The 26772-nt window shown below is 41.3% G+C and overlaps 2 protein-coding genes across 11 annotated transcripts in view; both read left to right on the top strand.

Moving 5' to 3' along the window:
* Positions 1–1167: 1167 nt before the first annotated feature.
* Positions 1168–24982, top strand: PTGR2 (prostaglandin reductase 2). 6 transcript variants are annotated; one of them, XM_017660510.3, is made up of 10 exons: positions 1169–1298; positions 4637–4721; positions 6750–6868; positions 9475–9666; positions 11934–12017; positions 20015–20224; positions 21134–21255; positions 22077–22164; positions 23269–23308; positions 24211–24982. In XM_017660510.3, the coding sequence occupies exons 2-10, from the start codon at positions 4685–4687 to the stop codon at positions 24285–24287; spliced, it is 969 nt and encodes a 322-aa protein (XP_017515999.2). In that variant the 5' UTR covers positions 1169–1298; positions 4637–4684; the 3' UTR covers positions 24288–24982. The 6 variants fall into 6 exon arrangements, with proteins under 6 accessions (XP_036850405.1, XP_017515999.2, XP_017516000.2 ...); XM_017660506.3 differs by having other exon boundaries at positions 1170–1298; positions 11847–12017; XM_017660507.3 differs by lacking the exon at positions 1169–1298 and adding an exon at positions 1308–1445 and having other exon boundaries at positions 11847–12017.
* A 340-nt stretch (positions 24983–25322) lies between these two features.
* The window catches only part of ZNF410 (zinc finger protein 410), a 46533-nt gene continuing 45083 nt past the window's right edge, over positions 25323–26772 (top strand). Inside the window, exons 1-2 of one of the 5 annotated variants that reach the window (XM_036993967.2) lie at positions 25323–25470; positions 25884–26183. The gene's annotated coding sequence lies outside the window, so the exon portion shown is untranslated. Of the gene's footprint in view, positions 25471–25881; positions 26184–26772 lie in introns of those variants that run through there. The other 4 variants (XM_036994107.2, XM_036994008.2, XM_036994054.2 and 1 more) reach the window with 4 other exon arrangements.

Here is a 26772-nt window from a genome sequence, read left to right as displayed (position 1 = left end):
TTAGACCAGGGGACAGAGGAAATGTGTTCCTCCCCAACAATAGTATAATAAAAATATCTCCATAAAAAAAAAAAGAATGCATTCTGGGGAGAAAAATCACACTTTTTCCCAGTAATTTACAGGCCCTAGAATCAAGAGAGTCAAAACTAATTTAATATTGCAGTTTTTTATTTTCAAAGATCATTTCGTTTAAGATCAAAGTCTAGACTACCTTTATGTTATGCTACTACTTTTAGTCTGTTAGAAAATTTTCTTTTTTATCAGTTGGTTCAAGTTATAATAAAAGGTTATTGAAGGTTTACCTGTACAAAACAGGTTGGAGATCAGCCCCTTCCTGCCTGAAGGAGCTTGCAAAGAAGTATAGTCCTTCTAGTCCTTTGTTGAAGCATTTCCAAAGAAGTCATCCTTCCACAGATGAAGTTGCCAGGAGCACCAACTTGTTAAGTGGTTCTTGTCCCCTTGCTCACCACCCTAGTCATTTTTCAGCTAGCAAATACCATGATTATGCTGAGCTGTTAGCTCTGACATAAATGCAAGGTAAATAGCAATTCTTTCACCTTGCTAATTCAGGATGGTCTCTCTTAGGGTTTGAGGTCCCTGGGGATCCACTCTGTCTTCGGGATAAGCCTTGTTCAACCCAGTTCAACACAAAAAGAGGCAACTGATAATTAACAAAATTTAGAAATTAGCAGAACATTGGGCAATCCATCTCTGAGGAAGCTGGGATGCGTTGTGAAAGAAAAGACAGTCCTGTCTTAAGGGATACAGATCAGCAGCCTGGAGACACGATTTTAACCCCAGTACTGCCCCTAACCAGCTGAAAGGTGGGTGTCCAATCACATCAGCTCCCCGAGCCTCAGGTTCCCCATCTATAAAACTAGGGAAAGGCTTGACGGCCCGCTCTCGCTGTAATTTTCCAGTCCAAGGATCAAGGTGAAGTACATAAAAATTCCCTGAAGGACTGCTAGAAGTGAACTCCCGGTTCAGGTCGAAGGATGTGCTACTGGGGTCCAGGCAGTCCGAGCGGCCATGAGGCAGCAATCCTGGTTCTTTTACTTTAATACACGTTACGCAGACAGGAGACTATACTTTGAAGCTCCGCACCTCCTCGACTTCTCCAGGAAACGCGGGGACCCAGAATGGTGCCTAAATTTTGAAAGCCCGCCTCCTGGCGGAGGGCGGTGCGGCGAGAGGCCTGGTCTTGCGCCTGCGCACTGCAGTCGGAGAGCCGAAGTCGCTCAGCGAGCCCAGCTCAAGCCCCGCGAGGCACGCGAGCTTCGCTCCAGGGCTCCTTGGCCGTGAGTGTCCCGCCGGGGGCTGCGGCCCGGGCCGCGGGGACTGGGAACCCCAAGCTGGGTCGATCTTCGGGGTGAGGGAGGATCTAGGAAGCAGGGCGACTTCCAGGCTCCCTCCCGGAGCCACCGGCAACGGTGGCGTTATGGACTGTAGGTCACTGGGTTGGGGAATGTTGAAGGAGGGGCAGAAGCAAGGGTTTGGGGGTTTTGTTTTTTAATTTAAAAAATTCATTTTAGAATTGTTGGGAGTAAGCAACTTCAAGTTTGGACCTAATTGCGTTTAAGGTGCCTCGGGGACGTTCACTGAACACTTTTGTTGAGCAGCTATCATAGCCAGGCATGGGGGTTGAACATAAAACATTGAACGAAATGTTGCCGTGCAGGTGCGTCTGGGGAGGTCTCTCCTTGCGCACTAGGTGAAGCACTAGGAGAAACCTCAACCTGGATGGGGAAGGGTTCTTGACTCTGGGCGAAAAAGAATTCTCCAGCAGGTCAGACGATTTGTAGGTAAGGAAGGAAATCATTAAAGCAAGAGCAGCAGCAGGGAATGGCGGCTGCCTTGCAGGCAACAGAGAACCAATAAGCGCAGACGGACAGAGGAAAGTTCTCGGCCTAGGGCAGATTCCCATTGCCAACTCCTGAAGTCAGGGTCACCTGGCGTCCTGTGTCTGCTTGAGTCTGCATGGCATGGGGACCAGCCCCTACCACTCCAAGATTTGGGAGAGCCACGGAGCACAGGATGGAGTAAGATTATGTTCTGAGAACTTCCCAAGTAAAGGAAATTTTCAGGCAGGCTACTAAGAGCAGATCGCACAGCTGCAGTTTTGCCTGGGTCATTCAGGCAACAGAAACATGCAGGTCCAAATCTGAGGTCTTGGCAGCCCCTTCCTACTTATCAGGAGTAAAGCGGAGACAAAATGAAAACTTGGAAATAAAATGAAGTAGCAAAGAGACAAAACACAATAATTTGAGCAGTGAGAAAGCTTTATTTGAAAGTACGCTCTTAAAGGAAAGCGCGGATGTCCTCAGTAGGCGCACTGAAAGTTTGGGGATTTTGTCTTTTAAGGCTTTCAAGAATGGGGCAAAGGGCAGAGGGGAGGTTGTTGGGCATAGACTTGACTTGTGGCCTCAAGACCCTTATCTCTGGTGAGACACCATGTCTCCTCTCCTCTACTATCAGTCTTCCAGCTAATTTTGCTAAATAAACCCAACAAAAGGGATTTATTTATCCTGTTCTTCAAGACAGTGGTTGCCCTCAAAGAGTGGGTACGTATCAGTTAAGACTGCTCGCCATGACTTAAGGTAGGCTGTTGGCTGGTTACGAAAGAGTATGTTAGGAATCTTACTTCTCAACTCTCTTTTTTTGTTCAATGGAATCTTAGCCTTAAGATGGAGAGCCTCCTGTTCTTACCATACTGTTTATATCTCAGCATTTTTCATCATTGGCAGGAAAAGTTAATCATGGTGCTTGTACCATGTCCTTGCCGTACGTGAAAGAATCACAAATCCCTATCCTCTTGGTGCTTACAATCTGGGAAGTTGGTTTCAAATTATGGGCTGTAGATGCAGTGTTTTAGTAATTTCCATTTGAGTGGTTGGTAGTGGGAGCCACAGAGGAAGGTGAGGGTGCTGAGAAAGAGAAGAGCCAGGCAGAAATCCCCACGTTAGATTTCGGCAGAGGAGCGTGGAAACCATAAGACAAAGGAGAGGAGAGCGACCAGCGAGAAGGAGAGCATCTTCCGGAGATTGTCGCGTTTATACCAAGGCCTTATGAAAACGTTACAGAGTCATTTGTGGTAGCACAGTTGAACAAGACCAGGATGAGAAGTGTTGTTTTTTTTTAAGGTGTCAGGAAGCTCATTTTATGGAAATGGTGTGTATTTGAGTGTGAGTTCTAGTGTCATCATTACCAGTTGTGTGACCATGTGCAAGTTATTCAACCTCTCTGTGCCATCCTTTCCTCTTCTATAAATGGGCACAATGACAGTACCATCCCTATGGGCTGATGGGTGTGGTGGTTGAAAAAGACAATGACTAGAAAGTCTTTAGCCCACTTCCTGGCACTTAGGAACATTCAGGAAACAGGCTGAGAGAAGGGACTTAGAATAAGATTCCAGTGATTAGAACCAGAACATGGCCTCTGCTCTTAGTTCAGTGCCCTTTCCTTTACACCAGGCTGCCAGGTAGACACTCAAATAACACACTGGCACCAGTGTGAATTTTTGAGTTGGTAATTGATACGGTATTATTTTGGAATATTATTTCACCAGTTAGGAACCCACTTAACATACCAGACAAATTTGGTTGGCTTAATATTAGTCAATAGAGACTTGAGTTTTTCTCCCCCCACCTTGGGATAAATTTCATGCCACCACTACCCTTACTTTCAGATCTAGAACTTGGTGCATCATATTTTAGATTTTGATTTTATGACTAAATGTCACTAACATCATCTCTATGTTCTAAATGTGTTGTTTGTTGTGCTATTGAGTTTCAGTGTCCAGTATTATCTAGAGAGAATACTGTGTGATTATCCTCCCTTGGTTAATTATAGTATATTTGACCCTTGAAAACCTTCTAATTTAATGCAAAGGGAGTGTATTTTAATAGTGTACTTTTCATGCTGAGCAGTATTTGGACAAAGCTACAGTGTGCATATTTTAAAGATATATAGCATACATTGAAAATAATTAGAGAAAGGGGCAAATATAAAACTTCACTTGGAAAGACTCCTTTGGAAATTTTGCCATCATGGTACTATTAATAAACACCTCAGGGCAGTAATCTTTTGGATCCAGCAACAGTTTGGAAAACTTTGTTTTACATAATAACTTCTCATTATATTACTTACACACAAGATGACTCAATAGAAAATATCCTTTAAAAATATACATCTAACCCTACATTGAGCTGATTAATGTGATGAAATAGGATGCACACAGCACCACCTTTTAAGATTCCTGCCTAAAAAATTGAACCTGCATCTAATAAAATCTCTAGATCTAACTACCAGTCAAAGGTGAGAAAGGAGATAGAAGAATGAGGTAAATGACACCATGGAGAAGTAATCAAGGGACATTCCATAGACAAAGGAAAGAAGAAACAAGTGTTTCTTCAACAGTCAATGGCATGATATTAACCAAAATTTCTGATTAGATTTAGTCTTTCTTCTTGTGTTTGTTTTAGGAGACAAACTTTAACAGGAAACTAGGTCTTTTTTGGATCCTAAATATGATTTTTCCTCTCCTTGTTCAGAAACACAACTGTGCTTCTTTTTTACCTGTAAGTTGCCAGACATTTAAAAACTTTCTTGTGATTAAAAGTTTTTTTTTTGTTTATAGGAGTTATTTTATACAGAAATCCTGTGAGACCACTGTGCAAGCAAGGTGATGACTATACAAAGAGTGGTACTGAATTCTCGACCTGGTAGGTATTTGTCTGTGACAAATGAACAGCTGTGGCCTTTGACAATTATTAATGCAAACGGAGGAACAAAAAGTAAGATGATGTCAATGTGATAAATTAAGGTAGGAAGATATAAACTCTAATAGAGATATTAAAAGAAACTCCTTAAAGAGTGTAATAAAATGTTTTCAAGTTATACCTTATCTAGGCCGTTTGTTGAAGAAATTATCTTAAAATTATTACAATATGCAGAAGTTTATATTTTAAATACATGTGGCTTTTATTTTTTCTTCAAAGTAGGTATCATTGATTTTTAAAATTTGCTTTTCTGTGTTATGTGAAAAGGACTCACCTGTGTCTGTGCTGACATCTAATCTGAAACATAGACATTTAGGTGTGGAAATACCTGAGAAGTTTGGGCCCATGCTGTCTTGGTTTTGCTGCCTACCTAGAATATACCCTGGGCAAGTCACTTACCTTTTGTGACCTCAGTTTAGTAAAGTGAGCAGTTAAATTAAAATCTTTACAGTCTATTCCCATCTTAGAAATTTGATGATGCAATGACTAGGAAGTTTGCTTCTATGAAACATAACTGAATGAGAGTACGCTTTTAGTGATGATATTTTCTGCTTACAAATTTTCCTTTCATACTTCAACTTTTCTAATTTCCTAATTTTTAAAACTTTACTTTTCAAATTATTATTATATTAATTTAAGTGTCTGTTTTCTTTTAAATTGAGTAAGGGAAGTTTACCCAACTGTTTACTTTGGCTGTTGTGGTGTTTCTGCTACTTTGTAAATTTCAATTTTCTTAAGTAGAAAAAAAGCTGGCTGTGATTTTTGACTTTTTGAAATCCTTCTGTAATTTTAAAACAGATGAGGGTCATTTACCTGTAATGATCTTAAAAAAATTTTTGAAGTTGGCAGCAGTATTCCCAAGGAACTTGTTGGAGAAAAATCAAGAGCAATTGAAACTGTTTGAAGAATTTACTCTGAGTTACAGAGAAATTACATAACAATGTAGATTTACTCATGCCTGTATTAAAAGAGTGTTCTGAATCCTAGAGTGACCTTTTAAATAATAATAAATATAGGAAAGGGACTTCATTGTGTTTTTTTTTTCGTGATAGCAGGGACTTAAATTTTTGTTTACAAGACTAGCATGATCTTGAGACAAAAAGAGAACAAAATGTCACCCAAACAAGCAAACAAAAAAACTATGGACTAATTTTATGAATGAATACGGGTATAAGAATACTAAGTATTCAATCTAAATAAAATCTAAGAGTATATTTAAAGAATAAATGCTAAATAAAAAATAAAAAAAATAAAAAAAAAAGAATAAATGCTGTGTTCAAGTAAGGTTTATTCCAGGATGCTGATGTAGTCTAATATAAAGAGGTCTGTTATTATTCATAGCATCACATCAACAGGGTCAAAAGCAGCAAAAATGACCATTTCATAGTTCAAATATAATCAAGTTGTGCTCATGCTTAAAACTCAACCATGGCTTCCTTTGCTTTTGTTGGTTTTATTTTTTTTACTCATTTATTTTTAAGTTAAGGTATCATTGATATACAATCTTAATGAAGGTTTCACATGAACAACATTGTGGTTTCAACATTCATGCATATTATCAAGTCCCCCTGCCCCCACCACCCCACGTAGTCACTGTCTATCACATAGTAAGATGCTGTAGAGTCATTCTTGTCTCCTCTGAGCTGTACTGCCTTCCCCATGACCTACCTATTTGTGATTGTGCCCCTTGATCCCCTTCTCCCTCCCTCGCTATCCACCCTCCCCAGCCTCCTTGCTTTGGTAATGGCTAGTCTGAAAGGGACTTTATAGGAAAGCAACTTTTTTTTTGGTATCATTAATATACAATCACATGAGCAACATTGTGGTTACTAGATTCCCCCCATTATCAAGTCCCCACCACATATCCCATTACAGTCACTGTCCATCAGCATAGTAAGATGCTATAGAGTCACTACTTGTCTTCTCTGTGGGAAAACAAATTTTGATTTTGTATTTTGCCTACTATTTTAGGAGAAACTGGTAATCCGGTGGCAGAAAATTTCCGAGTAGAAGAAGTAAATTTACCAGATAATATCAATGAAGGACAAGTAAAGGCCAGAACTCTTTATCTTTCTGTGGATCCTTACATGGTAAGAATCAGGAGTTTTGTGACTTGGTGAAATTTTAATTTTGTTTTCCTACTTTTCATGTTGCATCTAAATTTTATTGTACAATCCTTATGATTAATAAATATTTGAGCAGTTGTATCTTGATACTTGTGAATTACAGATTGCCTTTGTTTTTATTCACTAGTGTCATTAAGGAATGTTTTCATAACAGTAGTACTTGTGGTTAGTCAGGTTCTTCCAGTGTCCAGATTACCTCTCAGTAGTAAATAAAGCTTGAAGATAGCAAATTAGGATTGAAAGTCCTTTCTGATTGATTTAGTTGACCAGGCAAGTTCTGTACAAACGTTTATTCTAGTTGGTCTCTTTTTAAAATGAACAGACTTACTTATGCTACTTCTGGATAAATAGTATTTATTGAAAAGGTATATATTTCCTAGGACTGCAGCTAAGAATCCGCATGTAGTCCCACATAGTAGAGTGTGCCCATTTTCCTGGGTATTTTAGGTAATAAACTCTTCTTTCAAGGCAGTTGTCTCTGTGCCTGTCATTTTACCATACCTGATTAAAACAAAATCCCAGGTACAAATCAAAACAAGCCTTCATACATGCTGTCGCTCTGTCTCAGAGCATCCTCCCATCCCTTTCCCTTTACCTGAACAACCCCTCTTATTCCCTAGAAGACTGCTTCAAAGAAATTTGCTTTGGTATGTCAGCGTGAACCATCCGCAGATTAGTTCTCTCTGTTATATTTTTCAAAATGGTAATGTTTTTAGAAATATATCCCAATTGTAATTAATAATTGTTTGTGTAATTATTATATACCTGTCTTTCCAAATAAAAAGTAAACTTATGAAAACAAAGGTTCAATTTATCGCTGTATGTCCAGTGACTAGCATGGTGCCTATTCAGTACTTAAGAAAGGAAGAAAATCAGTTTGGCTGCTTTCACGAGACTGTTCTAGAAAGGAAAAGAAACATAAGCAACTTCAAAAAGAAAAAAAGGAATCTAGTGAACATTAAATCATTGAAATTTTATAGCATTCCAAATTCACATTAATTTTAATCACCATGTGTATAGAGTATTCTACATTGTTATATTTAATGTGTATATACTATTTTTTTTTTGAGAGGGCATCTCTCATATTTATTGATCAAATGGTTGTTAACAACAATAAAATTCTGTATAGGGGGGTCAGTGCTCAATGCACAATCATTAATCCATCTCAAGCCTAATTCTCGTCAGTCTCCAATCTTCTGAAGCATAACGAACAAGTTCTTACATGGTGAACGAATTCTTACATAGTGAATAAGTTCTTACATGGTGAACAGTGCAAGGGCATTCATCACAGAAACTTTCGGTTTTGATCACGCATTATGAACTATAAAAAATCAGGTCAAATATGAATATTCGTTTGATTTTTGTGTATATACTATTTTAACCTCGTTTTTAGTGACTTTATATGCCTGTGTTCATAATGAAAAACTTGTCCCAATACCATTATTTTGGTAGTTATATTAACATTGTGTTGTCTTGACATCATTTGCTTACTTGCAGGGAATTACTTGTTCTTACCCTTTCTGTTAGCTTTAAGAGCCAGGTCCTTGGTCTGGCCAGGACCTAATGGCTGCTGCATTTGGTTTCCAAGAGTAACTGAGAGGCCCACACAAGCAGAAGCATAGTATATTCCCATAGAAGCTCTGCCTCAGTTCCCTATTTAGCTCCTTCCTCTGGTGAACTGAACTAGACCATGTGTAGCCCTTTAATCCAGCAGCTTTCCTCCTTTTCCACCTCCTGGACCACACTGTAGACCTCTACATTTTGGTGGTCAAGAGAGAGGCAAGAGTGAGCCGCAGAGAGGAAGAGAGCCTTGACTACTTCCCAGAGAGGTCTTTAGCCCTACTCCCGGGGAAGGGTGTGGTGCTATTTTGACATTTTTATGTTTGTAAAATAAAGTGAACTTCCACCTGACATTAGGGGGTATGATGTGCTCCGTCAGAAGTTGTGATGAACAACTGTGTAAAATAGTTTCATTTCTTTTTGGGTTTATTCCCACTGAGGAAGCAAAATCATTAGGCTGAAGGAAATGAGTAGCATTATGGTCTATATCTTGCTAGTTTGTTTTCTATAAGAAATGGGCAGTTAGTTATAATATCAGCAACATGTAAGTGTACCTAATTTGTCACAGGCCATTGAAACCATTGACACAGTGTTTTGTATTATTCTTGCTAGTATAATGTGTGTAATATTACTTAAATTTCTTTAAGTTATAGTTTGAAATTTTTAATAGCTTCATTGAAATAAAATACACATTTGTCATACAGTTCACACATGTAAAGTGTACAATTCAGTGGTTTTTAGGCTATTCACAAAATTGTTGGACTACCACCACAATCTAATTTTAGGATATACTTAAATTCCTTTTTAATTGCACTTTTTTACTTGTTAGAGAGGAGATGCATTTTTTTTTAGATAACAATACTGAAAGGAAGAGTAATTAAGATAAATTTTATTTGTTTGACTAACACTTTACTTGACATTACTTCTTAGCTGCCTTTCTTTTAGTCACTGGGTAAAAATAAGTAAACTGGTTCTGACAGAATTATCCTGATCAGTGTTTTCTATTTTAGCGTTGTAGAATGAATGAGAACACTGGCACTGATTATTTAACACCTTGGCAGCTGTCTCAAGTGGTGGATGGTGGAGGTATTGGGATTATAGAAGAAAGCAAACACACCAATTTTTCTAAAGGCGATTTTGTGACTTCTTTCTTTTGGCCCTGGCAAACCAAGGTTATTCTGGATGGAAATAGCCTTGAAAAGGTGATGTATAATTTAAAGTATCTGATTTTTTTTCCCCCATAAGTCTTACTTTGTGTCTTTGGTGTTCAGTTCTATTTGTTATTGGGGAAAAAAAATAAAAGCATCTGTTTTCTTTTAGATAGTGGCCGCAGTATGGAAAGACTTTGCTCCTTTTCCACTGTTGGCTGTATCTATATGTGACAGTTCTTGGATTCCCGGTGAATGGTGGTGTTTTCCATACTTAATTTATTTCTCAAACTTTACATGTATAAAATAAAAGCTGAGCTATAAGCATCAAAAAAATATTTTATAGTAAGACCCAAAGGGCCCCTTATATTTGTATGCTTTAACATTTCCTGAGAAATTGCCATTTGACTTAAGAAATTCATTTGGTTTGTGCTTGAAATTCCATCTTGTGTAGGAAGTCCTGAATTCAGTTTCAACTGTTAGGTTGAACCGTTTGAAATTACCAATGTTTGTTTTGACCTCCAAAAACTGGTGGCTTCATGTAATACAGCATCAAGGACTTGACTTTATGTCTCTGAACCTGTTTCCTCATGTGCAAAATGAAAATATCTCATAAGAGATATTCGCTATCTCATAAGAGAATGTGAAAAGTAAATGCTATGATAAATGGTGTCTATGACTTTGTAAAAACCTTTCTAAAATTGTAGGATTTATTATTATTAAAAATTCTTATTTTCAGTTAAAGGTAGCCATTAAGATACAAACGATATATGGGAGACATTGCACAATCATTTATCAACTTAGTGGTACTAGTAAAATACATTTAACTAGAAAAGGAAATATTCAGCAGTTTCTAGTTTTCCCTGTCATTGTACTATAGTGGGAAATTGAGCAGTTGGAGAGAGGTTAAAAAGGCTTTGGAACTAGGTGTTAGAAATGAAGGATTCAGAAGAGTTGGAGAAATACTTGCTGAACACAAACTAATCTCACAATGTTTTTATACTGGTTTTACTAATAAGTAACTTTTACCTACATGAAATTTTTTGATATACTGTAAATTTTTCTGTGTATTATAGACTTTAATATCTCCTCTATCTTTATCCATATACCAGATTTAACTGATAGCCATTTAAAACTGCCAAATAGAAACTTCCATTTTATTTCTTTATGGCAGTTTAACTACAAACCAAACTAAGGTGGTGAATCTTGATTACTTTTGGTGGCTTATCAAAGTTTTACCCAAATTATCCAATTCCTTAAAAAATTATTATAAATCTTTATGGTAGGGAGTCTTTCTATACCATTTTTTCCCCAATTCTCCCTATTTTACGTATAAGGAAACAGCACAGAAAATCTAAGAGAAGTATGGCTAATTATTGATAGGGCCTGGTAAACATATAAAGTGCTGAAAGTTAAGGAGACCTCACTTTATTCTCTAAGTAAACTAAAAGAATTTGTATCACATCTTCCTTATATTTTTATGGTACATTTTAAGCATCAGTAATGAGAACTGTTAGAGTTTGAGCTGATTTTTTATTAGATAAATGTTAATTTTGGAAGTGTTCAGAGATTTAAAAACCTTCCAACTTTACCTAATGTTTTTCCTGTTAAGTGTTTCCTCTCTTTTGATATACTTGGGGTATTGACCAGAAAGAATATTTAGTGTCTTTTATGTGGGGTTCTTTTTTTTGCTATAAGAGAAGTAATATTCATTTGTTTTTTACTTTGTACAAGTAAATTATACAATTTTAACAAAACTGAAGAGTGGTTTACTGTTCTAGAAACCACACTGGGTTGTTTATTAGTCTGCTTGAACTGCCACTACAGGGTACCAGAGTCTGGGTTCTTCAAACAACAGAAATCTATTTTCTCACAGTTCTGGAAGCTAGAAGTCTTAGATCAAGGTGCTGGAGAATTTGGTTTCTCGTGGAGCTTCCTGGCTTGCAGATGGCCACCCTTTCACTATGTCCTCATACTTGGCCTTTCCTCATTGCACATACAGAGAATCTTCCCTATTCTTATAAGGGCACAAGTTCTGTAGGATTAGGGCCTGTCCCTTATGACCTCATTTAACCTTCATGATCTCCCTAAAGGCCCTGTCTCCAAACAAAGTCACATTAAAGGTTAGGCCTTCAACATGAATATTGGGGAGACTGAGTCCATAACCAGTTGTCCCTACCTTGTTGACTTAAAACAGGAATCCCTAGCATTATTTTTATTTTTTCTTATTTTAGGTAGACCCGCAACTTGTGGATGGGCACCTCTCATACTTTCTTGGGGCTGTGGGTATGCCTGGCTTGACTTCCTTGTTTGGGATACAGGAAAAAGGTCACGTGGCTGCTGGATCTAATCAGACGATGGTTGTTAGTGCAGCTGCTGGTGCCTGTGGATCCCTGGCTGGGCAGGTAAGCTGAGAATTGTTTGATTTTCTGAAAAAGTGATCATAATTGATTCTCTGGGTTTATGTATGTAATTTAAAATATAGAAATTAACAAATTTATAATACAGTTATTTTACATGTTTTGGTAGAAATGAGGTTATTACCAGCTGTAGCTCCAGGAGGAGGCGGTTCCTGGCCAGGGGAAAGTTCTCTATGAATTCGATGAGACCAAACAAAGGCAAGGGGCTGGGGGCAAAGGGGGTTACCACATTTATTCTCAGTGTGGTCACAGGCAGCTCGGTACACGCAGCTACTGGGTCTGCTTCCCAGCACGAGCTTAATCCTCTAGGCAGTAGGCCTCAGTCTCTCCTTGCTCCCTGCCCTCCAAGCTCCCTGCTCGTATGTTTGGGCTTAATTTCCCTGGAGCACTGGGACTCTGCAACTCTCTCTCCCGTCTCCCAGCGGCTACCAGGCCTCTGCTCCCACACACCAGGAGGAACTCTGTGGGCTGGTCCCTGGTGACTGGCAGACATCTCACCAATTATGTACCAGGAATGGAGGAGAGGAGAGAATGGGTGTTTCCTCTCTACCCCTCCCCTGGGCAAGTATTCCCATGACTGACCAGTGGCTCTGTCACCACTAAACATCCCATAAATGTGCAAACATACTCTTACTGTATACACAATGGGTGCTATTAAGGCCAGGCAGGAATCCTGGTCAGGAAATTCCCCATTTTCTACATACCTGCCTAGAGTCTTTTCATTAACAATATGAAAATATTGTAGATCTTTGTATGTTTTTCTCTGATAGCCAAAAATAGACATGGTAAATGCTAGAGCCTTGCACTAATCAAAAGGAAGAAAACCATAGAGTACCTATGAGGAATTACATGAATTAAAAAACAAACTAATATTTAAAAATATGTGTATCCCAAAATATATAAATCCAGGGGGGAAAAAAATCTTCAAATAAGAAGCACTTGTTGGGTTCTAGCAATACAATGTATATTATGATAGAATTTTTTGAACTTCATTATTTTTATGAATAATAAATAGCCTTTACAATGTGAAACTATTGATGAAAGGAAAGGAGCGACACACAGCAGCAATTCACCGGAGAATTCCGCTTTATTAGGGAAAAGTTCTGGGTTATATAGGAAGGGGCATGGGGTAATTGTGGTGTTACTTCTACGGGGCTGGTGGCTATTGGCTAGGTGCTGGGATTGGGAGTGGGGCGAGAGGTGATTGGGCTTCAGGTGGGTCCGGTGGGAACCGAGAACCCCCGAAGAGAAGCCGGAAGTTCGCCATCTTACTGGTGGGGGCCCTTCATTCCCCCCTTTCTCCTCTATGGGGTTGTGGACGTTGCTTTCTCTCTGACTGCTTCCTGCTGAACGGGGGCAGAGAACGGAGTGAGGGCTTGAAGATTGGGAGGAAGGGGTTGATAGGACTCCCCACAGTAAGGACGAGTAGATGTGGATTTCTTCAGGTTGGAAATCAATGAAGGTTCCCTGTAACTATAGGTTGAGGACTTGTTGATTCTAATGGTGCCAAGAGGACACGGGTGCCAGGAGCCAGGCATCTGCGGCCATTGTTTCTAGGAACAGTTTCTAGCGGAGAGAGGGGTCCATCTCAGCGTGTGGTGAGGAGGTTGCGTGAGGGTGAGGGATCTTCTGTGGCCAGAAGCTGATAGTTCCTGAGTAAAAGCTGGTTGAAAGTTTGATTAGAGATTTTTCCGACTTGGGATTTGATGAACTTTATTATACAGGGTAAGAAGAGACAGGCGAGAAGAATGGTTATTATGGGGCCTGCAATGGGCCAGAGCCAGGTAAGCAGAGGGTTTGTTAGTATTGAAGAGAATGGGTTGGAATTGGAAGCAGAGTGGAGGCTGGAGGCAAGGTCGGTGAGTTTGGTAATGTCAGTTTCTACAATGCCGGATTCGTTGATGTAATAGCAGCACTCCTCTTGAAGGAAGATGCAGGTGCTGCCCTTCTCGGCTGTAAGCAGATCTAGGGCCCGCCGGTTTTGAAGGGTGACTTTAGCTAGCGAAGTGACCTGTCTTTGGAGAGAGGCTAGGGAATGGGCAGTGGATGTCAGGGCTCCCTCAAGTTTGGTGTTGAGATTTTTAATTGCCCATAGAGAGTGACCTAAGGCTCCTCCCGAAAACCCTGCCCCAATGGCTGAGGTGGTTAAAGAGATACCGACCAGGATGGGAAGGAAAGCAGTCCTTTTTGTGCACAAGGACAAGGGAGGTTGGAGCTCAAGAAATTCTGCCATGCTGTAAAGTGTAAGCTGTGGGATTAGGGTGACGAGAATGCAGGGTGTATCGGAGTTGGGAGGCAGTGAGTTGAAAAGACTGCCATTACACTAAAAGAAGCGTCCCGGTTGCGTAAAAGTCTTAGAGCTAGAGGTAGTGGTGTAGATAGAGAGGCAGTGAAGTGCGCTGGAGGCGGGTGGAGTTGTGCCTACACAATGGTGGATGGTGAGATTATCTGTGTATTCTGGTTCCCATAGGGGTATGTCTGCCAGGGGGCGGAGGGGTTGTCCTGCATGGAAGGAGTAGTTAGAAATATCGAGGGGCACAGCGGCCAGCAGCGGGCGCTGTAGTGATGCGCACAAGAAACAATTGGCGGTGTTGAGGGTGTGTTTGAGAAAGATGGTGGTGTCTTGAATGAGCTGTAACTAAGAGTAGGAGGAATAAGAAGATGAAGAGGCACCGTCAAGTGTTTGGATAATGACATTTTCGGAATGTCTGATATCTGATGCAACTTGAGAGATCTGGGAGTGAGAGGGAACATACTCTCGAGATATGAAGGGTACCGTGGGGGGGTCGAGGACCCCCCATAGTAAACTGAGGCTGTGACTCCAGCAGCTCGAGAGTCTCAGGGATCTGTGATTGATAAGGAGAATGAGCTGTTGGGATATTTCATGAAGTGGTTGGAGGAGTAATACTGTGGGTACTGGGAGTTACCCATGTAGTGAATGGTGCAAGACTAGTAGGGACATCCCCTGTAAGTGCCTTGCCATCACCTGCAATAGGCTTGTCTTTGGTCATAGAGGAAGCAGAGGTAGGGAGAATAAAGGTAGCTGCTAGTGAACACTTTGGTGGAGGGAGGAAAGTGGAGGTATAAAGGCTTAGAGCAGCCTTCTAGAGGGCAGTCTGATGTGGCAATGAGGGCAGTAACTTTTGTTTGATGCTGTGTGTAAGTTTGTCTGACTTTGAATCGCCATACAAGGAGGCTGGGGTGGTGGGGAAGACAATAGGAATGAGGAAAAAAAGCGAGAGAGCAGTAAAGGAGGAAAAAGTCATGATTCGGGTATCGATGGCAAAGGGGGTGAACAGGATTTTGGAGGAAAGAGGACAGTAAGGTCAGGAGTCTGGAGGGAGGGAGAGTCTGTAAACTTTTGTAGGTTAAGAGATCTTTTAGGTGATGTGGGGACAGAATGGTAAGGGGCGCCCTGAATGTTTATGAGCTTCCTTCTGCAAGAGCTGTCCAGCGGCTAATGCCCATAGGCAGGGGGCCCATCTCCGAACTGTGGGGTCTAATTGCTTGGAGAGATAAGCTACTGGGGCAAAGGATGGGCCATAATATTGGCTTAGGACTCCTAGAGCTTGACTGGACTTCTCATGAATGTATAATGAGAAGGGCTTCGACAACTCAGGAAGATGGAGAGCTGGGGCTTCTACAAGGGCTTGACAGAGCTTAATGAAGGAGTGTCAGGGTGAGGAGGATAATGGTTCTTCAGGGGGGCCCTTGCTGAGGTCGTATAGGGGTCTTGCCAACAGGGAGAAGTTAAGGATCCACGCTCTAAAATACTCAGCCAGGCTTAGAAAGGAAAGGATTTCTGTCTTGGTTTTGGGAATGGGCAGGTCAGAGAGGAGCTGTTTTCTGTCTAAGGTAATGGACTTTCTTTGTTGAGATAGAAGGAATCTGAGGTAAGTGACAGGAGGGGAAGAGATTTGAGCTTTGATGGGGGATACTCAGTAACCTCTGGAAGCTAGAAGGTTAAGTAGGGAGGCAGTGTCAAGTTGAGACTGTTCTCACGAGGGACTGCAGAGTAGAAGATCGTCTACGTATTGTAATAAGGTGGACTCAGAGTGATCATGATGAAACTGTTTGAGGTCTTGAGCTAGGACTTGTCCAAAAATATGGGGACTATCTCGGAAGGCTTGTGGCAAAACTGTCCAAGTGAGTTGTTCGGAATGTCTTGTGTATGGGTCTGTCCAGGTGAAGGCAAAAAAATCTTGGGAGGAGGGGTCCAGAGGGATAGAAAAAAATGCGTCCTTGAGATCTAGGACTGAGAAGTGGGATGCTGAGGCAGGGATCTGCAATTAAAGGGTGTATGGATTTGGAACTAAGGGATGGATAGGGACAATGGCCATGTTGATGAGGCGAAGGTTTTGGACAAGGCGGAAAGATCTTTTGGGTTTTTTTTTTTAACAGCTAATATGGGGGTATTAAATGGGGAGTGAGTGGGTTTGAGGTAATTTTTAAGAGATCTTGAATGATGGGTTGGAGGCTTATGAGGGCTGAAGTGGTTAGGGGGTATTGGGCCTGACAGATATACTGAGAGGGGTCACGTAATTTGATAGAGGCAGGAGGACATAGAGCCACGGAGGGGCTTGAGATGTCCCAAACTTTGGGATTTACAGGGTGTATGAGGGCAGAACCGGAGCTTTCATTGGGTAGAGGGGGGTCGTCGGCTATGAGGGCTGTCAGAAAGGGAGTACTGGGGGCTGTGGGAGTGGATATAGTTATGGAAATGTGGAGGAGAGAAAGGATGTGTCGTCCTAGTAAAGGGATGGGACACTGGGGCATAACCAGGAAGGAGTGGGAGAAAGGTATGGGATTGTCTTGGATTGTGCATAAAAAGGGGGGGGTTAATGGGAAAATCTGTTTACTTCTTACCCCAACTACAGGAGTAATGGCAGGCGTGGTAGGGCCCCGGTATCCTCGCAAGACTGAGAAGGTGGCTCTTGTATCTAGGAGGAAGGAGATGGGGCCACCGTCTACTATTAAAGTAATACTGGGCTCCTGTTTGGTGATGGAAATGGTCGGGCGAGAAGCCCCTGGGCCCCATCAATCTTCTTCTGCTAGCCCCACTACGGCGGGCCTAGGATAGGGGTTGTTCGTCAAGCCTCCCCTTCGGGTGGCTGGGCAATCAGACCCCCAGGGGCCCTTTTTGTGGCATCTGGGGCATGGGGTGGTAGGAGATGTGGGAGAAGGGCACGCCCTTGATGAATGTCATTCTTGTCTGCACTTGAAACAAGCTCCTGGGGGGCACTTGTTTGTAGAAGGGCGCCCAGGTTGTGGTTTTATCAGCTGGGCCAACATTTGGAAATTGGCCTGATCAGCCTTTTGTTTATGGCATTCTTTCTCCTCTTCTCGGTTATGGAAAACTTTAAAGGCCACTGTTAGGATCTCAGTCTGTGGGGTAGCAGGGTCCTGTTCTAACTTTTTGAGTTTAGCTTTAATGTCGGGGTAGCTTTGAGCTAGGAAGTATGTCATAAGGACATGTCTTCTGTCAGGCGTTTCTGGGTCTAGGCTGGTATACTGTAATAGGGCTTGAGTGAGTCTGTCTAAACTACGTCGTGAAGGGGGGTGATAATTTTGGGAGGCCTTTGGAACCGAGTCTGAGGGGGACTGAAGGGTTCTGGCTCAGTCTGTGGGGGAGTGATGCGGTCCAGCCACGCCTAGTTGAGCAGGTCCTGAAGTGCGGAAGGGGGGGTGAAGAAAATAAAGATAGAAAGAACTGGGAGGGCTGACGCTCCCACACGTCACCAGCCAGTAGCCCAGCTGCTTGCCTCTGCCGTTCTAGTTGGGCTTGAACTCACGACTCTGAGGTTAAAAGTCCCATGCTCTACTAACTGAGCTACAGCAGGGCTCCAGTTAGTTGCTTATGGAATGCGTAAACAATGTTTTTTGTTCTCTATTCCTGCCACATTGGCAAGTGGGGGAAGGGCATAGCTAGAAGCAGGGGCGGTGTTTCTACACATCTTCAAGGTCTCCCTATTTTCAGAGTGAGGAGTCTTGGCTCGTCTTCGAGGACAAGATATGTTTTTGTGGACAGATAACTTCCAAGGACTGCACCGGTTGTTCTGAAGCTTGTGCTTTCCTATGCTGCGTTCAGACATGGGGGAAGGTGCTTTCTCATTCTGCCTACAAACATGTGAGAAGACAAAGGTGGTCCCCAACAGGGGAGAAACAGGTGATGAGGGCAAAGACGGAGGAGGCCCCCAGGACCTAGTTAAAGGGGGGCTGAAAGGCTCAGGCTTAATCCACGGGGGACGAAGGCGGAGGAGGTGAGATGGGGGAGGAAATGGTGGGGGAGGAAGGGAGAAGGGCGAGCTGTTGTAGGAGAAGAAGGGGAAGGGAGTGAACGGGAGGCTTCTGCGGGGGTGGCGGCTTGCAGGCTAGGAGAACTTGGGGGTCGGGGGGAGGAGGAGGCGGAAAGCTTCGATATAGGGAATCTCCTTCCATTTTTTCAGGCACTGGCAGTAGTTAAAGAGATCGCGAGTGATGTTAGGATCAAGAGTTCCCCCTGTGGGCCATTGGTTGTTATTGTGTAGGGGGTATGTCAGCCAATCTTGGGAGCAGTATTTACGGAGAAGTTTTGGTTTTATATCAGGTGTCAGGGATAGGGTAGCCAGATGCTTAAGCAGGCATTCAAGAGGTGAACTTTCAGGGAGGGATGAGGAGGCTCCCATGGTTAAAGGACAGAAGGAGACAAACAGGGGAAGACAAACGGAAATCCTCGGACCGGAGGCAGACGGCAAGGAGACAAAGGGTGTCCCCGGATGATCCTTGGTGGTCTGCGGAAACTCGTATACTAGTCGGAATTTCTTAGGAAGTGTGGGTCGTCACCCAGACTTCCTTAAGAAGGCAGAGTGCCGGAGTCACGAGGTACCTAGTACTAGGAATTTTCGGCAGATGGAACGGATTTCGGCAGACAGAACGGAAGGACGAAGGGGGAAAAGGGAGCGTTCTCATCCACAAAGGAGTCACCTTGTTTATGGCTGTTGGAGGAGGGGCCTGAGGGCCTGTCGCAGCTGTGAAGGCCTGAGGCGGGGTTTATGGCTGTTGGAGGGGGGGCCTGAGGGTCTGCAGCAGCCGTGAAGGCTGGAGGCGGCAATTTATGGCTGTTGGAGGGGGGCCTGAGGGTCTGCTGCAGCGGTGAAGGCCGGAGGCAGGGAGAGTTCCCTCCTCGTCCCCGAGCGTCAGAGCCTTGCCAGACGATCACAGTCAATGGCACTGTGATAGCTCGGGGAAGAGTGGCCCACTCTGGGGGAAAACTTACCTAAAGGCCAGAGAGGAGTGGTGAGTGTGATGAGCCAGCGCCGGAAAAAGAGGATGAGGTCAAGCTGCTGCTGGTGTCGGGGGGAAAATGGGGCCCAGTTGGGGTGTCCCGTGTCCTGGGTTTCGGCACCAATGAAAGGAAAGGAGCGACACACAGCAGCAATTCACCGGAGAATTCTGCTTTATTTGGGAAAGGTGCTGTGTTATATAGGAAGGGGCATGGGGTGATTGTGGTGTTACTTCTATGGGGCTGGTGGCTATTGGCTAGGTGCTGGGATTGGGAGGGGGGCGAGAGGTGATTGGGCTTCAGGTGGCGCCAGTGGGAACTGAGGACCCACCCCCCCAAGAGAAGCCGGAAGTTCGCCATCTTACTGGTGGGGGCCCTTCAATTGAAACAAGACATTTTATCTAGAAATAACTTTAGCTCCTCACAGGCCTGAACAATACCGAATCACAAAATAATGATGTTTTGGGTCTGACTATTCCTTTTATAAAATCAGCTTAAAATTGTGTGACTTTAACATTCAAATGAAGTCAAACTTTTTCAACTTAATCTTTTAAAGAAATGACATTCTATCTGTTCAAATTAGTTTTAGCTAAAAGCCCCATAATCTAACCTAAATTGTGATGAACTCTCTCATGTACTTGTAATATCTTGTATAATTTCACATTTTCGCACTTAAATGTGACAACAGAAAGATTTCTAATTTTCAAAAATTTCCCTTCAGATTGGCCATTTGATGGGCTGTTCTAGAGTGGTGGGAATTTGTGGAACACACGAGAAGTGCCTCATTTTGACCTCAGAACTGGGCTTTGATGCTGCAATTAATTATAAAGAGGGGAAGGTGGCAGAACAGCTCCGTGAATTATGCCCAGCTGGAGTGGATGTTTACTTTGACAGTGTTGGTGGTGACATCAGTGATGCCGTGATAAGTCAGGTTGTTGATCGATTTGTTATAAATTTGAATACTACAAATTTTTTATGTGTTTTTTTCCTGATTCTGAGAGAAAAAAAAACTATAAAATTGTGGGGCTTATTTTGAAAAATAATGTCATCAGTGTTGTGATTAAGTGATACAGAAGAGTTTGCTGCTATCTGCTTCCATTTGTAGATTTGCAGTATGAGCATCAGTTTCATTTCTTAGCTAGCAGTGTTACATTTTTCACCTGCAGTTTATTTTTGTGAAAAACTATGGTTGTATTGTTCAAATGGTGAAGTTCTGACCCCTAACTCATCATCAGCCCACCAAAACCCATTGCCCCCGACTTTGTGTCAGAAATGGATTTTCATAGATTGCAGGTTGTTAACCTTAAAAACATTTTATCAACAAAAATGGTTTATTCTGATGTTTCTTTTGTTGGAGTCTGTAAATGACAGTTCTTCCTGTAATTGACATGGAGTGGTCTGGCTCCCCCCAGCCTCCTGACTCTACCTTTAGTGAGGTTTCCCTTTATTAATTTTCACAAAGTATTTACAAATTTTTATCAACACTGCATTGTCCTTTAGTATATATGAAATTATTTGCAATTGATGTTAAATTATTTAAATCCAAAGAAATACTCTACTAGGACTAATAGCAGTAACAGCAGCAGCAACTAATGTTAATTCTTCTGCTGATTACGAGCCTCTCAATTGCCTCTTTGTTTCTCTGGAGTGAACTTATTTTCTAGCTGATTAAAACTCTTAAACACATATAATGGGTAAAGCTTCAAAACAGAAATCAATTAATTGGCACTAAGGGATTAAATACCATAGTCAAGTAAGCTTTCATTAAGGCAACCATAAAATCAGTAACATAGGAAAGGCATGTATCTTACAGTATAATCATACAGTTTTCTCTGAACAGATGAATCAAAACAGCCACATTATCCTGTGTGGTCAAATTTCTCAGTACAACAAAGACGTGCCTTATCCTCCTCCATTACCCCCTGCTGTAGAAGCAATCCGGAAAGAAAGAAACATCACAAGGTGTGTTCTGCCCTTTTCCCTGATTCCCAACTTCAAGGGGTTTAAAGATTATAAATGTATATGAAATGTGTGTTGTTCTTCATATAAAATTTTTCATTATGAAATAAAACTTCAAAATATATATTTTAAGCCAGTTCAGTATTTAGGTTTTGATCAGCTAGCTCCATGGCAGAAAACTTTTTAAAAAATGCATCTGGTCTATCAACCTTTTGCAAGTTTCGTCTCTTTTTTTTGCAAGTGGTAGAAACTCAACTCATATTGGCTTAAGTGCAAAGGAAATTTATTGGCTCATGGTCCAGTATTAGTATTTGGCTTAGATTTGGGTGGATAAAGGGTTTGCTTAGTGGCATCATGATTCAGTTTTTCACCACCTCTAGCCTGTATTTTCTTCTGGGTTGGCTCTGCTCTCTTGCAGGCTCTCCTTTCACAGCAGCAAGAGGATGACTATTTTCTCTAGTCAATATTTATGGGGTTAGCAATCTAAAAAGGGAACTGCTCTCTCTGTAGTTTTATCAAGTCCCCAGGCTGCTACTTACTGGCTTAAACTGCTGGCTTTGGTCACATGAGGGTGACTTTGACACCCACAAAGAAAAATTACAGTGCTGTTACCAAATAGGGTTGTAGGTGTTGGGCAGATAAACTGTAAAGTCCAGTACACTTAACACCTGTAACTATACTAGAAGTATATCTGACCAGATTCTGTGTGGTTAAGTCCTAATGTTTGAAAGATTAACAGATTAAAGACTTCTGGAATGATTTGATTTTGGACTCTCTCAGTCCCTCCCTAGTCTTTAACCATTATCCTTTTTTCCCCACCACAGAGAAAGATACCTGGTGATAAATTATAAGGACAAATTTGAGTCTGGTATTCTACAGCTGAGTCAGTGGTTTAAAGAAGGAAAGCTAAAGGTAGAACTTGTTTCTGTTCTTTATCAATATCATTCTTCTTGCTATTTGATATACATTTGAACTATTTTAATTTATAGTAGCACACATGTTAGTTTCATAATAAAAATTCTTACAAAAGAAAAGTATACTGAATATTATAAATTAACTTTACTTCCCAGGTTATTATAACTTCCTGATTGAGAAACCTTCTCTTATTATTCCCTTTATCTAAAGGGAATTTATTTTTCTTAGATTATAAGGTCAATGTTTTTTTTCCAAATTATGATATTCAGTAATTTAACAAATATTTATGGAATGCCTACTCTGTATTAGAAGCTGTGCTTTCTCAAAAATCTTATAAGCACCTTCTATTCCCCCCTACTCTTCCCACTATATTTCTTTCCTGCCTTCCCTGGACATTCTGATATATCTCTTGGTTGTTGGTTGAAAATCAGCAGTTATTAAAACATACAGAAATAACACATGAACATAGAGACTGGATGGTTGGTTATTATTGGGCAGAGGACTTGTGAAATAGGTGAATGGGATAAAGAGGTACAAACTTCAAATTATAAAATAATTTAGTCACAGGGATGAAAGTATAGCATAAGGACTATAGCTCATAAAATTGTAATACCTTTATATGGTGACAGATGGTAACAACACTTATGGTGAGCATTTAGTAATGTAAATAACTGATGAGTCACTAAGTTGTTCATCTGAAACCAATATAATATATTGTATATAAATTATATTTCAATTTAAAAAATAAAAATTAAGAAGAAGGAAACAAGGAGTTATTAATCTGGGGTCCAAAGACTGATCCTAGGATGTTTTTGAAACCTGCAAATAATACGCAAAGTTGTATGTGTCGGTGCTTATATACTTTGTGTTTTGAAGAGGGTGTATAGCTTATGTTACCAATCGAAGATTAGAACAATGGGAAAAGAGGATTTTATTTAAAAAAATCAGTAGGACACTTTCCTGGGCTCCTACATAAAATGAAGAATATTTTCAGACAGAAAGTACTAAATAGTATTGCTTCCTTTTGCAAAAACAAAAACTATTAAATAGATACATTGAAGTCTAAAGAAAAATACTAAATATAGTTGTCTTGATTTACAGATCAAAGAGACTATGATAAATGGGTTGGAAAACATAGGAGGTAAGATGAATATAGATTTATTTATTATATACATGAGCTCAGCACAAAGGTTCCCTTTTTTTAAAATTCTACCTCTCTAGTATTTTTTTCTTTTTAAATCATTTCTTTTTTCCCTATAAAACTGTCCTACATGTTTCCTTAAATACCTTCAACTCCATGAATATTCAACATAGTGGTATTTAAGAGGCATTGTTTCCACATTTCAAATCATAAAATAAGTGTTTCTTTGGTTTCATAAAGAAACCAAAAACTTATAAAAAAGATAAGGATCATGAAAGTCATTCAGCCTCTAGTAAGCTTTTTCAGATTGAATGGTTCTAAGGCATCATAAAATTATATCAAGCAAATTTTCAATATCTAGGGCTTTTTTTTGCTTAACATACTCAGATTTCAACATTCTCATGTCTTTTTCAAGTGCAAAGTGTTGGATAAAACTGTTTTTTTTCCTTTTTCAGAAAAGAAATTTAATATACTTGTTATGTTTCCAAATAAATATGTATTTCACTCATTTTTCTGACATAACAGCTGTGTATTTCACTTCGTAAATCTTTGATTAGATTTCTAATATTTTTAACAGTTATTTAAAAATTGTTTTTGCTGGCATCCTCACACTTATTTGCCTCTAGCCTTCACACTCTGTGAACAGTGAACATTGAAGTAGACACCAATTAAACGTTTCTAGTTTGGGTAAAAACAAACTTTTAATATGTTAATTGGGTTAGTTTGTCATGTAACTTTACTAGTGTTTTACTTGAGGTTTCTTTTTGTGACAGTTTCCTTCTATATTTAATATTAAAATAATCGAAGAAGTTATTCAAATTAATTGTGTATGTCTGAACTATTGATGAACATGTACGGTAGTGACCTTTATATTTTCAGATAACCTATTTTTTTCTTTCCAGCTGCATTCCAGTCCATGATGACAGGAGGTAACATCGGAAAGCAGATGGTTTGCATTTCAGAAAAAACCTCTTTGTAATCTCTGTAAATGTCTTCATCAGGGAAATAGAGATTTCTTTTCATTTTGCATAGATTTTCAAGATGTATTTTTTAAAAGTTCATTGAGAACAGATAGCTTTTGATTTAAATGTGATCATAGGTGGTATTTTCTTAGTTGCATAATTCATTCCAGTATCTTCAATATATGTGTACTCTACATCCAACATGATTATTTTCAGTAATAGATTGACATCAACATGATCTATTTTTCTTTCTTTTGCTAAAATATTACATATGATATTTTTCAGGTTTCTGAAACTATTGGAGATTTGCTATAACTGTTTAATGGCTCATACAAATTAGATTTTTAAAATCAGTAACTTTTATTTAAAACAATGCTTGAGAAGGCACTTAGTCAATATATGTTGAACTGGAAATGCTTTACATAATTCTCGAACTGAAATTTGGCATATGATAAAAGCATTTTTTTTTAGGTTAGCAAGTACATACTGTCAAATGTAAAGATTTTGAGGGCAAATAGGTACAAAAAACACTTGGAATTTTGGGTGATTTAGACAAAGAAGGCAGCTTCAGAAAATGACAGGACTGACTGGGCAAATGAACAAATGGTTGTAAACATGAATGTTCAAGATCTACTAATGCACCTCTAAATAAGAGAGTTTGTTTTATTAATAGTAATCCTTTAGAACAATAAAATTGAGGATTTTTTCTGAATGTTGTGGTTTATGGCCACCTGTTTACACACTGCAATATACTTTTGTCTGCACCTTCTGTAGAAAGTAGATCCAAATTGTGCTAGTAATTAGTCACTCCAGTTGACTTTAGTGGACTTCTTTGTTGTTTCAGATACTTGTGTTGGACCATTTCATCTCCAGAGAGGGCTTCATCTTTGTGTTGAAAACTCCCAAATCTACATCTCTTTCAGGCCTCTTACTTGTGCTTAGGACCTTTACTTCCAAGTAAATACCCCATTGGCAACTGGGATAAATTCTTGCTTACATGGAGAGGAAATCTTCTCCTGAAACGTGTTTCTCCTTTGTTTTTAAATCACCAGTTTGCATGCCCGAACTACTCCTCCCTCACCCATTGATATGTCTGTCGATAAGATTTGTCTTTCTCCTTGAGAATGCCTCTCTTAGAGAAGAGTGTTAATTCCGACTGCTACGATCAAGTTGAGTTCCTCGTCCTTTGGCATGCAGCAGGTATTCAAAAGTAGTTTCAAAAAGTCAAACTCATAAAACTCTAAACAAGTGGTGGCATCCAGCCTGGAACTCAAGTATTCTAGCCCCAAGTCTGGACATCCAAGAGCTCTTTACATCCCAATATTTGGAACCCAGACTCTCGGGTTTCATATTCCGAAAAAAGTTATACCATTTCTGACCCCGTCCCGTATGCAAAGCAGAGCTAGATTCCGGAAGTTCCCTTCTGGGGCATTAAAAGGTCCTCTACACTCTGAACTTCGATAAATGTTTAAACAGTGAGCTTTTCTTTCTCGCTTGCCCCAACTGTAACTAGTAGCGATCTCAGCTGACAGGAAAAACTACCCCATCCGCTGCTGCAGGGAAACAGTGACGTCACGACTAGAATTAATGACCCCGTTTTTCGGGCTTCGCAGGCCATAGATCCTCGAAGGCCGAGAGGAAATGAGTGAGAGGCGACTGACCGCAGCTCCTTCCGTTCTGGGACCGGGCTTTGAGCCGCGGGCCCAGTCCCAACAAGCTCGCAGCCCCGCGGGCAAAACCCCGTGCAGGCGGCCGCCACCCGGCCTGGAGGCGAGCGAGTGGGTGTGTGCGCTGGGGGGGCGGACAAACTTCCTGTCCCGCGCTCGAGCCGTTTCCGGCGGGAGCCGGAAGACGCGGTTTGTGGACGGAATTCAGGACCGACAGACAGCCGGCTAGCTGCCCAGGACAGAAAGGTGAGCTGCGGGGTGAACCAGGCTACAGTCGCTCGGAAAGGTGGTTCCCGAGAGGGAGGGAGCCAGTACAGGCTCCACAGGGCCTCGGGCCAAGTTTGCGGCCGAAGAAGACAGGGAAGCCGCCCACTTTGGGCACCCTTCCTATATCTGGCGGGCCCAGGAGCGGCCGGTGTGAAACCCCACGGCTTCGGCCCTTCTCCACGCGCGGTTTTGGGGCCGGAGTTTCGGTTCTTTTGCTTGGTTTTGGGTGCTGGGGCATGGGAACAAGAGCGTTCTGAGAAAGCGGGAGTCAGCGAGTCCCTGGGGCAGGGGCTCCCGCACTGCCCCCACAGCCTGGGCCTGCCCGCGGACCTTGAGGCCTTACAGTAAGGCCGTTGTAATGGGGGAAAGCAAGGGAACTCTGCTCTGGATATTTCAGTCCAGAGCTACCCTTTTCTTTTATATGTCCACTTACTTTCCCGGTCTAGAAAAACGGCTGTCCACTCGGAGGGGCTGGGCCGCTCGTTTCTCCTTCACCTGTCATTTCAAGGCGAGGCTGTGTGGGCTGTTTACAGCCTGTACCTATTTCGCAGGTTGAATGTACCCTCTT

Source organism: Manis javanica, chromosome 8 (genome assembly GCF_040802235.1).
Source record: "Manis javanica isolate MJ-LG chromosome 8, MJ_LKY, whole genome shotgun sequence".
Lineage (NCBI taxonomy): Eukaryota > Metazoa > Chordata > Mammalia > Pholidota > Manidae > Manis > Manis javanica.
The sequence above is the reverse complement of the archived record's forward strand: the minus strand, read 5'-3'. Positions and strand labels throughout refer to the sequence as shown.